Below are 12,867 nucleotides of genomic sequence, written 5' to 3' on the forward strand. Positions count from 1 at the left end.
CTCTCCACTGGTTGGAATCATGCATAGTACAAAGGAAGACGGTTGTGGTTGTTGGTCAATCATCTAAGCTCCAGGACATCACTGCAGGAGTTCCTCAGGGTAGTGTCCTAGGCACAAACATCTTCAGCTGCTTCATCAATGACCTTCCCTCCATCATTAGGTCAGAAGTGGGGATGTTCGCTGATGATTGCACAATGTTCAGCACCATTCACAACTTCTCAGATACTGAAGCGGCCCGTGTCCATATGCAGCAAGACCTGGACAACATCCAGGCTTGGGCTGGGTGGCAAGTAACATTCATGCCACACGAGCGCCAGGCAATGACCATCTCAAACAAGAGAGAATCTAACCATCTCCCCTTGATGTTCAATGGCATGACCATCGCTGAATCCCCCACTATCAATATTCTGGGGGTCACCACTGACCAAAAACTGAACTGGACCAGCCATATAAATGCTGTGGCTACAAGAGCAGGCCAGAGGCTGGGAATTCTGTGGCAAGTAACTCACCTCCTGACTCCCCAATGCCTGTCCACCATCTACAAGGCACAAGTCAGGAATGTGATGAAAAACTCTCCACTTGCCTGGATGGGTGCAGCTACAATAACACTCAAGAAGCTCAACACCATCGAGGATAAAGCAGCCCGCTTGACTGGCACCCCATCCATTACCTTCAACATTCATTCCCTCTACCACCGCGCACAGTGGCAGCAGCACGTACCATCTACAAGATGCACTGCAGCAATTCACCAAGTCTCCTTCGACAGCACCTTCCAAACCTGCGACCTCTACCACCTAGAAGGACAAGGGCAGCAGACGCATGGGAATACCACCACCTGCAAGTTTGCCTCCAAGCCACACACCATCCTGACTTGGAACCAAATCGCCGTTCTTCACTGTTGCTGGGTCAAAATCCTGGAACCCCCCTCCTACCAGCACTATTGGTGTACCAATACCCCAAGGACTGCAGCGGTTCGAGAAGGCAGCTCACCACCACCTTCTCAAGGATAATTAGAGATGGGCAATGAATGCTGGTATAGCCAGCGCACCCACATCCCCTGAATGAATAAAAAGGCTAACATGCCATTTGCCTTCCTAATTGCTGGCTGAATCTGCATGCAAACTTCATGTTCACTGTACAAGCACCCCTAAGTCTCTTTGAACATAATCACTTGCAAGTTTCACAACTTAAAAAAAAAAAATCTGTTTTTTTGCCATCTTGTTGCCCACTCACTTAATCTGTCTATATCTCTTTCAGGGATTCTCCCCCTCCCCCCACCACCCACACCCAACAAGTGCTACTCAAAGGGATCAACTACTTACAGTTAGTTGCTCCTTGATTTCTGTAGGCTCTTGCTGTAATTGTAGACATTTTTGCTGGTTACTTAAAGTTGCTAACATCTACAGGGAGTGGTGCGACATGAGCTGAAGGACTTTGTCTGAACTTCAAAGATTCTGCACAAACTATTTGCTCCCAAATATGGGTGCAGTAGTAGACATTCCTCTTGGACTATAGTTTGACAGAGAAAATGAGAAGAGGTGATACAGAGCAGTTAAAGCTGCTGGAAGAGAGAGGAGGAGGGGGTGAAGGGCTCTCAGCAGGAGGCCATATTTGCCCAGTGAGTTCAGGGAGCAATTATCCTACCTGAACCTCAGTGACGGACAGTGTGTTAGATATCTCTGCTTCACTAAGGCTGTCCTTGCTGAAATCTGCTACCTGTTGCAGCCTCACAGCAGGGTGACAACGGCACTGCCAGTAGCTGTGAAGGTGATCTTGGTTGTGAACTTTGTCAGTCTCCTTCCAAGCTGGAGCAGGCAATATTTGCAACAGCTCCCAGTTTGCCATCCACTGTTGCATTAAGGAAGTCACTGAGGCCCTGTATTCCAAGACTGCTAATCACATTTCATTCTCTCTTTCCAGAGAGCAGCAGGCACAGCGAGCACATGGTTTGGTGAGGATTGCAGGCTACCCTGAGATGCAGGGTGCCAGTGACTGTACACACATCACTTGTAGGTGTTGCACATCAATTCTGAGATGTGCCACAGCCAAATAGGATTCTACTTCCTCAGCATCCACCAAATGTATTACTATACACAGGGAATCATGCAAGTTAATGCTTAGGGTTGGATTTTGTAGAGGAAGCAGAGCTCCCGGTGCTGGGCGAAAACGGCGGGGGAACCCCCCCCCCACCACCACCACAGTGATCTTCCTGTGTTTTGAAGGTTAAGTGTCCTGCATGGGGATCTATGTCCTTTTAAAGATGGGGATCCTGCTTCCAAGAGCTGCCAGCCAATCACAGGGCCGGCAGCTCAGCAGTATCGGCAGCGCCACTAGGAGTGGTGGCCACTGCCAGTGTTGTAGAGGCCTTGGACCCAGGGCCAGCGCTGGAACCACAGTCCTCTGCTAAGTGAGGCAGGGTCACTGGGGCCAGTCTGGGAGGCCCTGGCAAGGGGGTTTGGTGGCTGATCACATAGCTAGGGGGAGGAGGGGGCCTGGGAGGTGCATTGTTTCCTGGCCGGGGCCCTCTGTGGCCCACAGAAGAGGGAACACCCCGCAAGTCCACAGTGAAGGCACCTAGTTTTATAAGGCGCCCTCCCCGCATGGCAGAGGCACCCCCCACTGCTTGTTAGATCCCAGTGGCAGCGATAAGAGTCCCTATCGCCTTCCCTCCAATACCATTACCCCACGCCCCCAGTAAGCATGTGAACTTGAACATTTTCAGAAACCGAAAGTGATTCCACTCCCTCAACGTGCAGGAGGCACATCATGCAGGTGAATGCCCATTATCCTGGCTGCAGTCATGACTCTTTCATTCTGCAGCATTTCTCTGTACCACCTGTAATGGACCCACCACAACAGATCAAAGGCTGACGCCGGGCAACACGAGTTATCCACATGACATGGCTCTCAAGACTTCGGTCCAGAACGTATGCACAATTGCAGGGCATGCCTGCAATGACAGCCTTGCTGTCACATGGACCATTACTGTCCTCGAGCAATGCTTCTGCTGCCTGGACCGCTGTGGAACAGTCCTGCAGTACTCAGCTATTCAGATATCAAGATTTGTAATAGTATGTGACATGCTGCTCAACATTGCCACCATCTGTGAGGTGAGAAGCTGAAGAGCGCAAGGAGGAGGAGGAGGAGGAGGAAGAATAACGGCGAGGGTCAGAAGCCAGTAAGTGAGGCTGGGAGCAGCGACAGTCTGGGTGAAGAAATCACGGCACATGTGCCAGGCTTCACCCACCAAATCAACCCAAAACTAATCAGAAAATGCAGACAGACAAAAACTGTGTATGATTATAGGCATTTTCTATTCGGCATGCATTGCACACACAAGTATCGTGGATACAGGTCAAATCACGAGCATTTTCAGATTAAGTAGATATGAATTCCTTAAGCTGAACGCTATCACCACTGTTACCAGAGGGTTGGAACCTCACATATCCTGTTGCTTCCCTTGTAACATAATTTGTTTTTAAAAAAAGGAAATTATTTTTCCTGTAGGACGAGGAACAAATAGTCTGAAGTGGCCTTCGGGTCTGAGGTGTCAATCGCAAAATTCTGGTGAAATACGTAGTATTTGGCACCAACATGTGTGCACAAATGATGAGGTCAGAGAAGCCCAGGATATTGGGTAGTGGATCTCTTTAGACTGAAGATGGGGCTGCAATAGGTAGTCACATAGGTAAGTGGTCCAAATATCCAAGTTAGCGTAGTGGCCCGCAGAAAAGTGGCCAGGTCAGATTACAGGAGTTGGGGAGATATCAGAGTTGGAGGGAGTTACCAACAGTCGGGGAGTCATCGAGGATTGGGAACTCAGTAAGTGTTTGTATTTGTGGTCAGGCAGAGAGATTGAGGTCCTTGGACTGTCAGTTGGGAAATTAGATCAGAGGCCTTGGGCTTAATGTCAGGAATCAGGACAGGAGATTGGGGTCCTTGGGTTTGCAGTCGGGAGTTGCGAAGGGAGATCGGAGGCCTAAGATGTGCAGTCGGGAAGGAAGATTGGGATTTAAGAGTTTTTAGTTGGGAGTGGAGGAAGGGGATCAGGGGCATTGGGCTTGTAGTCAGGAATAGGGAGGCATCAGTGGCCTTAGAGTGGTTGTGATTACAGGGGAGGGGGATCAAAGTGTCTGGTGCTCAGGGCCTAGGAGGGAGGCAGATTGGGTGGACGGGGGAGGGGTGGGCTGCTGGAGGCTGAACATCAGGGATCTGAGAACTGGGTGCCATGGCAACTGTGATGAATGCTTACACATTTTTTTGCACATAATTTTTAGAGTTGGTTTCCCTGAATGCTGCAAGTGCTGCTGTCAGGTGGCTCGGGCAATCCAAAGTTGCTGCAGACAACTGAAACAGCGTTAGGCCTCTTACTTGCATGTGCAACAGCTTAATGCCTGCTTCAGGCATGAGGCCTTAAGAAGCCACGTAGCACCTGAAAATCATGGGCTATTCGGGCCAATGTAATCCCTATATTGTTCACACACAGAATTCAAGGTAAGTAACATAAGAACGTAAATACCTAGGAGCAGGAGTAGGCAATTCAGCCTTTCGAGCCTGCTCCGCCATTCAAAACGATCGAGGCTGATCTCATCTCGGCCTCAACTCCACTTTCCTGCCCGTTCTCCATCACCCTTCAACCCATTACTAATTAAAAATCTGTATATAAGAACTTGGAGCAGGAGTAGGCAATTCAGCCCCTCAAGCCTGCTCCACCTTCTCTCTCTTTCCACTTCTCCCAGCAACCCTCCCAGGTTACAAGGCAACAGCAGGAAGCTGTATTTAAAAAAATCTGAACTCATTTAGTTTGAGTAGCTTAGCCAGAGAAGCAAGCCTACATTAATGAAGTTACTAAGATGCATCTTCCATCATTATTCATTACGGAGGCAGCTTGATATATTGATTGCTTTCCCAGTTACAAACTGCATGATGTTCTTTCATGTATTTTATATAAGATAAACTAGTAGTAGGTTTGGAGCTCTACCTGTCATGATAGAATGCTTAGCGGTCTGCCCAAGAGAGGGTGTGCCCGCCATATTTTAGTTCCTGGTATAACAACAAGGGTTTTCAATTACAATCCACAGGTCATACTATAGTTTAACTGAAAATCTGACAGTAAAACTACCTCAAAGGGGGCAAAAGATTCACTGATTAGTGATGCGAAAACAAGAGAATATCTTGCATAAAAACCTGGAAATTGTGACAGTTGCTTTTAAAAACACTTTATACGAGGATAATATGTACCTGCTACTGTGAACTTGGCTTCACCTTCAGCTTCAATTTCTTGCTCATTAACAGGGGCAGCATTTGAAATCCTATTCCCCAATGCCGACGATTCTTCAATCATTGCAGATATTGCTACAGAGGTCATTAACATGAGAAGGGAAACAATTAATTTAGTCATGGCAAACTGATTTCAAACATAACAAAGAACAAAACAAAGAACAAAGAAAATTACAGCACAGGAACAGGCCCTTCGGCCCTCCAAGCCTGCGCCGATCCAGATCCTCTATCTAAACATGTCGCCTATTTTCTAAGGGTCTGTATCTCTTTTCTTCCTGCACATTCATGTATCTGTCTAGATACATCTTAAAAGACGCCATCGTGCCCGCATCTACCACCTCCGCTGGCAATGCGTTCCAGGCACCCACCACCCTCTGCGTAAAGAACTTTCCACGCATATCCCCCCTAAACTTTTCCCCTTTCACTTTGAACTCATGTCCTCTAGTAATTGAATCCCCCACTCTGGGAAAAAGCTTCTTGCTATCCACCCTGTCTATACCTCTCATGATTTTGAACACCTCAATCAGGTCCCCCCTCAACCTCCGTCTTTCTAATGAAAATAATCCTAATCTACTCAACCTCTCTTCATAGCTAGCACCCTCCATACCAGGCAACATCCTGGTGAACCTCCTCTGCACCCTCTCCAAAGCATCCACATCCTTTTGGTAATGTGGCGACCAGAACTGCACGCAGTATTCCAAATGTGGCCGAACCAAAGTCCTATACAACTGTAACATGACCTGCCAACTCTTGTACTCAATACCCCGTCCGATGAAGGAAAGCATGCCGTATGCCTTCTTGACCACTCTATTGACCTGCGTTGCCACCTTCAGGGAACAGTGGACCTGAACACCCAAATCTCTCTGGACATCAATTTTCCCCAGGACTTTTCCATTTACTGTATAGTTCACTCTTGAATTGGATCTTCCAAAATGCATCACCTCGCATTTGCCCTGATTGAACTCCATCTGCCATTTCTCTGCCCAACTCTCCAATCTATCTATATTCTGCTGTATTCTCTGACAGTCCCCTTCACTATCTGCTACTCCACCAATCTTAGTGTCATCTGCAAACTTGCTAATCAGTCCACCTATACTTTCCTCCAAATCATTAATGTATATCACAAACAACAGTGGTCCCAGCACGGATCCCTGTGGAACACCACTGGTCACACGTCTCCATTTTGAGAAACTCCCTTCCACTGCTACTCTCTGTCTCCTGTTGCCCAGCCAGTTCTTTATCCATCTAGCTAGTACACCTTGGACCCCATGCGCCTTCACTTTCTCCATCAGCCTGCCATAGGGAACCTTATCAAACGCCTTACTGAAGTCCATGTATATGACATCGACAGCCCTTCCCTCATCAATCAACTTTGTCACTTCCTCAAAGAATTCTATTAAGTTGGTAAGACATGACATTCCCTGCACAAAACCATGTTGCCTATCACTGATAAGCCCATTTTCTTCCAAATGGGAATAGATCCTATCCCTCAGTATCTTCTCCAGCAGCTTCCCTGCTGGAGAAAACTCCAAAGTCAATACTCCAATTGGCAACAATTGTTCCTACATTCAATTCTCATACTTCAAAAAGGCTTTTACAAATTCAGATTAGTGCATAGTGCAGAATCAGTGGAAATTATTTTTAATCTACACGTATCTTATTTCAGTTCTTCCATCTCCTCCAAAAGTCCCTCAATGTAATATTTCTATGCATACTTCAATCTAGACAATCAAACCATTTCAGACCCTTCAAGTTGGATGATCATGAACACCAGTCTAACTAAATAATCTGGACAGGGCTTTTACTTGCGTCTCTAGTGCAGCACAGAACATGAACTGAAGCACAGTAACTGCAGTGAAATACATGATACAGAGAGGGACCACCATTGTACCTGGAGCAGGTTTATCATCTATTGTGAGCACATCTCCACCCTTGTCAGGTTTTACTTCATCTTTACCCTCAGGCTGCGTCAAGGCTTCTGGTTTGAGTCCTCTCCTCATTAAAATAAGATGCACAATTTGGCCAGTATGACGCAACATTTCCACTGCTTGCTGGTTAGTGAAACCTTGAATATTTGTTCCATCCACCTAAAATGAAAACACATTCAGACTAGATTGTCCAAATCTAAGTAATAATAAATTTTTGTCTGTCCGCACTGTTTTCATTGATCAGTGGGTTGATTTGGTGGACAGTGCCCGGCTTCATCTGTGGGATCACAGTTGGTTAATTAGCTACTTTAAAACTGTGGGCTGGATTTTACCAGCGCCTCGATGTCAGCGGTCGGAAGTCCATACAGAGTTCCAAGGCGAGGCACTAGTGGGGAGGGGGGAGGACTGAAAATTTCATGGTGGGAGGGGTAGGGGAACAGGGAAAACACGTTTTAATGGCTGTGGGAACAGTGGTAAGGGGCTGAAGGGCAAATGTTACGAGGTTGGGGGAGAGCGTTCACGCTGTTGATAAAGTTTATTCAGGGTCGGTGGCCTTAAACTGATATTGGGGAATGGGTTGAAAGGGCCTCCAAGTTTCAATAAAATTTTAAAATGAGGTGTAAACGAATTCCCCTTTAAATAATAAAATTTCATCTAAGGGCTCTAAGCCTTTTAAAAATGCCGCCGACGCCTGCGTAGTGGCGCCAGACGCCGTTGCCATGGACGTGGCTGCCTCCCCTCTATGTCATCGGGGGGGGGGGTGGCCGCTCTGCCGCCTCCATTTAAATGAGCCCCCACGCATAATATCGTGGGGGCTCGGCAGCAGCGATGTGCAGCGCGCAAATAAAATTCAGCCCTGTATTTAATTTTCAGGTACTGTGTGTACCAAGTATAACAATTTTTTGATCCATCTGATAAAAGCACCTGGAGCAAGGTGTAAGGTCCTCTGTTGACAACCTGGTATGGCTCTTCTAATCTCTGCTATGAAAGTAATTTCATGGAAGTGGTTGCTAACTGCAATTTTTACAACTCCTCACTGTAGTTTGTGGAACCTTGTTGTGCACAAAACTGTTGCCACGGCACAGTGGCGCAGTGGTTAGCACCGCAGCCTCACAGCTCCAGGGACCCGGGTTCGATTCAGGGTACTGCCTGTGTGGAGTTTGCAAGTTCTCCCTGTGTCTGCGTGGGTTTTCTCCGGGTGCTCCGGTTTCCTCCCACAAGCCAAAAGACTTGCAGGTTGATAGGTAAATTGGCCATTATAAATTGTCACTAGTATTGGTAGGTGATAGGGAAATATAGGGACAGGTGGGGATGTTTGGTAGGAATATGGGATTAGTGTAGCATTAGTATAAATGGGTGGTTGATGTTCGGCACAGACTCGGTGGGCCGAAGGGCCTGTTTCAGTGCTGTATCTCTAATCTAATCTAATTTTATCTCTAAGAACTCCACCAGATAATTAATCCTATGCAAGCTGTTTTGGGACATTTGAAAGACACAAGAGAGTGAATCGATGCAAATCATCTTTGCCTTTAGGGAGAGTCAGCAACAATGCAAACTACAGGGGATGGCCTTTTCTTATTATATATTTTCTCATGTAGCTAGGAATCTTATAAGGAAGGCACTAACTGGCAAGCTGAGTACAAAAGCTGTAGAATTACTTCAGAGTATGCGCGAGTAATTCCATCTAAAATGGCTGGAGTAAGCCACTTTATCAGTACTGGTGTAATCTCTAGTGAGGTAAAATTTTGGAAAGTCAGTGAATTTGCAGTTTACCCAGTCAGGGCATTGTTGTATCCCCTTAACAAAACATGATGTTCCTAGTCAGAGTGTTAAAGAAATATTAATGGCATCAGGTGATAAGAATCAGAGATAAAATGCAAATTGTCTTTAAGTTACACAGACAATTTGCTCGCCCTTCTTGCTAAAGGATGCAGGTGTGATTGATGAAGAGTATATGAGGATAACAGAAGAGATTAGTGAGAAATGTGAAATCTGTAAAAGAAGTATTGGATGACAGTATGTCCTATTGTAAACCTTCCACTCGCACGTGACTAACGAGATAGTTGCCATGGATCTGAAGGTGTGGGACAAAGACAAGAATATTTTCATTCTACATTTTATCGACCTAGCAACTAGAGTTAGTCTTTCTACAATAAAAAACAGCAAGGACAAAAGAGTGATTATAGATGAAATCATGGAGAAACGGATAGGGACTGGACTTGGGGCACCAGCTAAGTTTCTAACTGATAATGGAGGGGAATTTTCCAAAGAAGAGATCAGACATGTGTGGAAACATGAACATCATGGTCATGAATAATGCAGCTCAAAGTCCTATCAGCAATGGGCTCTGTGAAAGGAATCACGCAGTGATTGATAAAATGCTGCATAAAATCTTAACTGACCAACCAAACTGCAAGTTCACAACCACCCTGGTATGGGCGATTCATGCAAACAATTTGCTTCAGATGTTCTAGGGGCGGAATCTCAAATTGCCTTCTGTACTGTGCGACAGTCCTCGTGCTCTAGAAGGCACTACAAGGTAGTTCCATTTTTTTCTGCACATTTGAATGCTTTACATGCAGGGAGACGGGCTTTCATCAAGGCTGAGGTCTCTGAGAAAATTAGCAGAGTTCTGAGGCATCATATAAGACCATCTGAGGCCGAATTTAATTCAGGAGATTTGGCGTATTATAAAAGAGAGGGTCATAGAGAATGGAAGGGCCCTGATAAAGTAATAAGTCATGATGCCCAAGAAAGAGCTATTGCATCCAAAGGACAATTACCCCGAGTAGGTACTCGGAGAACATATATTCCAGAGGGGTCTAATAGATGGAAGGAAGCAACGATTGTGGGACGTGCAAGAAAATCTACAGGCAGGTTTAAATATTGGTTGAATGTTCAAGATGCGAGGTCCATGGACTGGCAGAATGCAGTGAAAGAATGGAGAGTAAGAAAATGCAGTGCAAGTTCTAATAGTGGGTCTGGAGGTGACGCTTGCATCAGAACCGATCCCTTATTGGAGAAAGAGCCTCTGATAATGTGACAGGGAGATCTCACAGCAGTAGTCCCAAAAGACATCACAGTGCTAATAGAGGCCGTAGTTTGACAGATTCCACAATGAAACAAAGACTAGAGATCAGTCTCGGAATAGAACTAGAAGCTGAAGTCCTCATGACTGTGATGTCTTAGTGGCTGCCAATAAACTTAAGGATAAAATAATAAGGGAAGCAAAATGTAAAGAATTAGGGACTTGCAGAGTGTTTGGAGTTTATTCTGAGGTGCCAAATAGGGGACAGCCAGCCTTGTCACATAGATGGATTTATACGGAAAAAGTCCTTCCTGATGGGACTTAAAAGGCTAAAGTGAGGCTCATTGCAATCGGTTTTGAACAGTGTTAAGACCGACCGCTCAAGTCAAAGCCCCCAATCAAAATATACTATTCTGATTGTGGTGGGAGCAACGCACTGTCAATTTGGTGCTGTCACTCCACAGATCGCCTAACATATCACTTTAAACTTTCCAAATTAAAGGAAACCACAGCCAAATTAAACCATCTTTAACCCCCGAATGAGGCAAACCAAACCAGCTGTCTTTAGATCAACAAAATAATTGTTTAATTAGAAAAACTAAATTCTTAAACACTACTAAGATATGAACAACATTTTAAAAAATAGTAAATACAGTAAGTCCGTGCAGATTTACGCTCCTGCCGAAGTGGAATCTTCCAATGTGGAAAATTCCAAGGTTGCTTGAAATCCTCACAGCTGTCCGATGGGAATAATAAAAATGTCCAATACCCTGAGTTCCAACTCCTCGTCCGTCCAGCAATGACCACCGTAGATCAACCACTCACAAACACTTTTCACTGAATCAATTTGGCTTTAAAATCTTTGAGGGATAAAAGATTGTCACAGTCTAACTTCCCTTCCTTCAGTTTAATTTTATCAGAGATCTCTGTTCCATTCATGCTGGTCCAGCTGTCTGTCTGTTAGAACAGTCTATCTCCACTAAAAAGCCAGTTCAAAAGATAATCGCAACATTGCATCTCGATCCTTTGTCTCTGAGTGGCTGTGTCCAAGGCAACCAGGATGCACTAGCTGAAATTAGTTGGTTCCCTCTCTGTAGGGTTGCATCCAACAGCAATGAGAATGCACCTTCTCTATAACTCCTGCTAGCTTCTGAGGCTGGCTTGTTCTTCAAGCAGTACTAATCCTTTGCTGACTTAAAGACACACTGCATATTTCCCCCCCAAAAAAATAGCAGTATCATAACAGCGACTTGGTGATATCAATGTTACAGTGGACTCTCCTACAGCTGAAAAAGTAATCTTCAAAATCTTTTTAGCTTTTTTGGCCACATATTCATGAGAGTGGAGATCCATTGCAGAAATGCGGCTTTTATGTCAAGGTAATATAATTCAGAGAGAAGTGTTTCTGAAACTACCTAAAGAGGCAGCAGATGCAGAAGGAAAACTATGGAAACTAAACAAATGCGTCTATTGTCTTAATGATGCTTCCAAGGTGTAGTATTTCTTGGTGAGATCTGTTTTGTTGAAAATTGGTTCTGATCAACTAAAAGCAGATCCTACCATGTTTTATTGGTATCATAAAGGGCAACTTCCAGGCATCTTTATGTGCACTTTAATTTCTTATAGGGTGGTCGCACAGATGTTGAGAATTATGCTATTAATAAGATTAGGGCAGAATTTAAGATTGGGAGTCAGACTTGTGGGGCCTTTAAATATATTCGTTTAGATCAGGGTTGTCCAACCTTTTCGCGTGGGGGGGGCATATTACAATTTTTGTCTTACATAAGGGGCCAGTGAGACAATTTTGGAAAGATAATGGCATTAAAAATTTATCATACTATTAACCAACATACAACAAATGTAGCTTTTTGTGAAGAAGCTTTCAATGAGAAGATTAATTTATTGACTTATTTTCTCTTGACTATGTTGGACACCGATTTAGTGAGATACCTGGCACTTTTTTGCTTGCACAAGTAGTCAATTTGCCCACACACTTGTTGTAGCAATGCGGACTATTCCGGATAGATGTCATTCTGTTAGGAATGATCTTGATCTCTCTCTGCTCCCCCTCCCCTCTCGACACCCTCCCCACCCCCGTCCTTTCCCTCTCTCTCCTCCGCCTTTCTCTCTCTGTTCTTCCCCGCCTTCGCTCTCTCTCTCTGACAGCTGCAGAGCGTGGGAACGCTCAGTAGATGGCTGATCAGTTGTTTTTAAAATCGCAAGTCAGTTTCACAACTGACAGTTGCTGACAGCAGGAACAGCCATTTCCCAACTTCAAACAGATTTGTGGTTTTGCAAGGGACTTTTAAAAAGCCCCGAATCTGTCCGAAGTTGGGAAACGGCTGTTCCCGACATCAGCAACTGTCAGCTGTGAAATTGGCTTCCATTTATTTTTTTTTAAAGCCAGTCTGCAAGAAGAAGACAAAGGGAAATTTCTCATCTTCTGTCACGGACCCCTAGCGAGGATCAGGAACGGTGCAGGTACAGTTTACATCCGCAGGCCAGATCTGGGCCCATGGACCATATGTTGGACAACCTTGGTTTAGATAGTAAGAAGACCAAGTCTGGAATAACTTTAAATCAATGATCCTATTTAGAGCGTGTTACTCCTATCCCGGTTAATCGTGCTAG

The 12,867-nt window shown here is 45.1% G+C and overlaps 1 protein-coding gene across 14 annotated transcripts in view; it reads right to left on the reverse strand.

Moving 5' to 3' along the window:
- Positions 1-12,867, reverse strand: part of LOC137369472 (multiple PDZ domain protein) — a 419,370-nt gene that overhangs the window by 263,141 nt on the left and 143,362 nt on the right. For all 14 annotated transcript variants that reach the window (XM_068030740.1, XM_068030727.1, XM_068030738.1 and 11 more), the window contains exons 11-12: positions 7,172-7,367; positions 5,242-5,355 (exon numbers count right to left, since the gene is read on the reverse strand). In XM_068030740.1, the coding sequence (XP_067886841.1) occupies positions 5,242-5,355; positions 7,172-7,367 (310 nt within the window). The remainder of the gene's footprint in view (positions 1-5,241; positions 5,356-7,171; positions 7,368-12,867) is intronic.

Source organism: Heterodontus francisci, chromosome 4, assembly GCF_036365525.1.
Source record: "Heterodontus francisci isolate sHetFra1 chromosome 4, sHetFra1.hap1, whole genome shotgun sequence".
NCBI lineage: Eukaryota > Metazoa > Chordata > Chondrichthyes > Heterodontiformes > Heterodontidae > Heterodontus > Heterodontus francisci.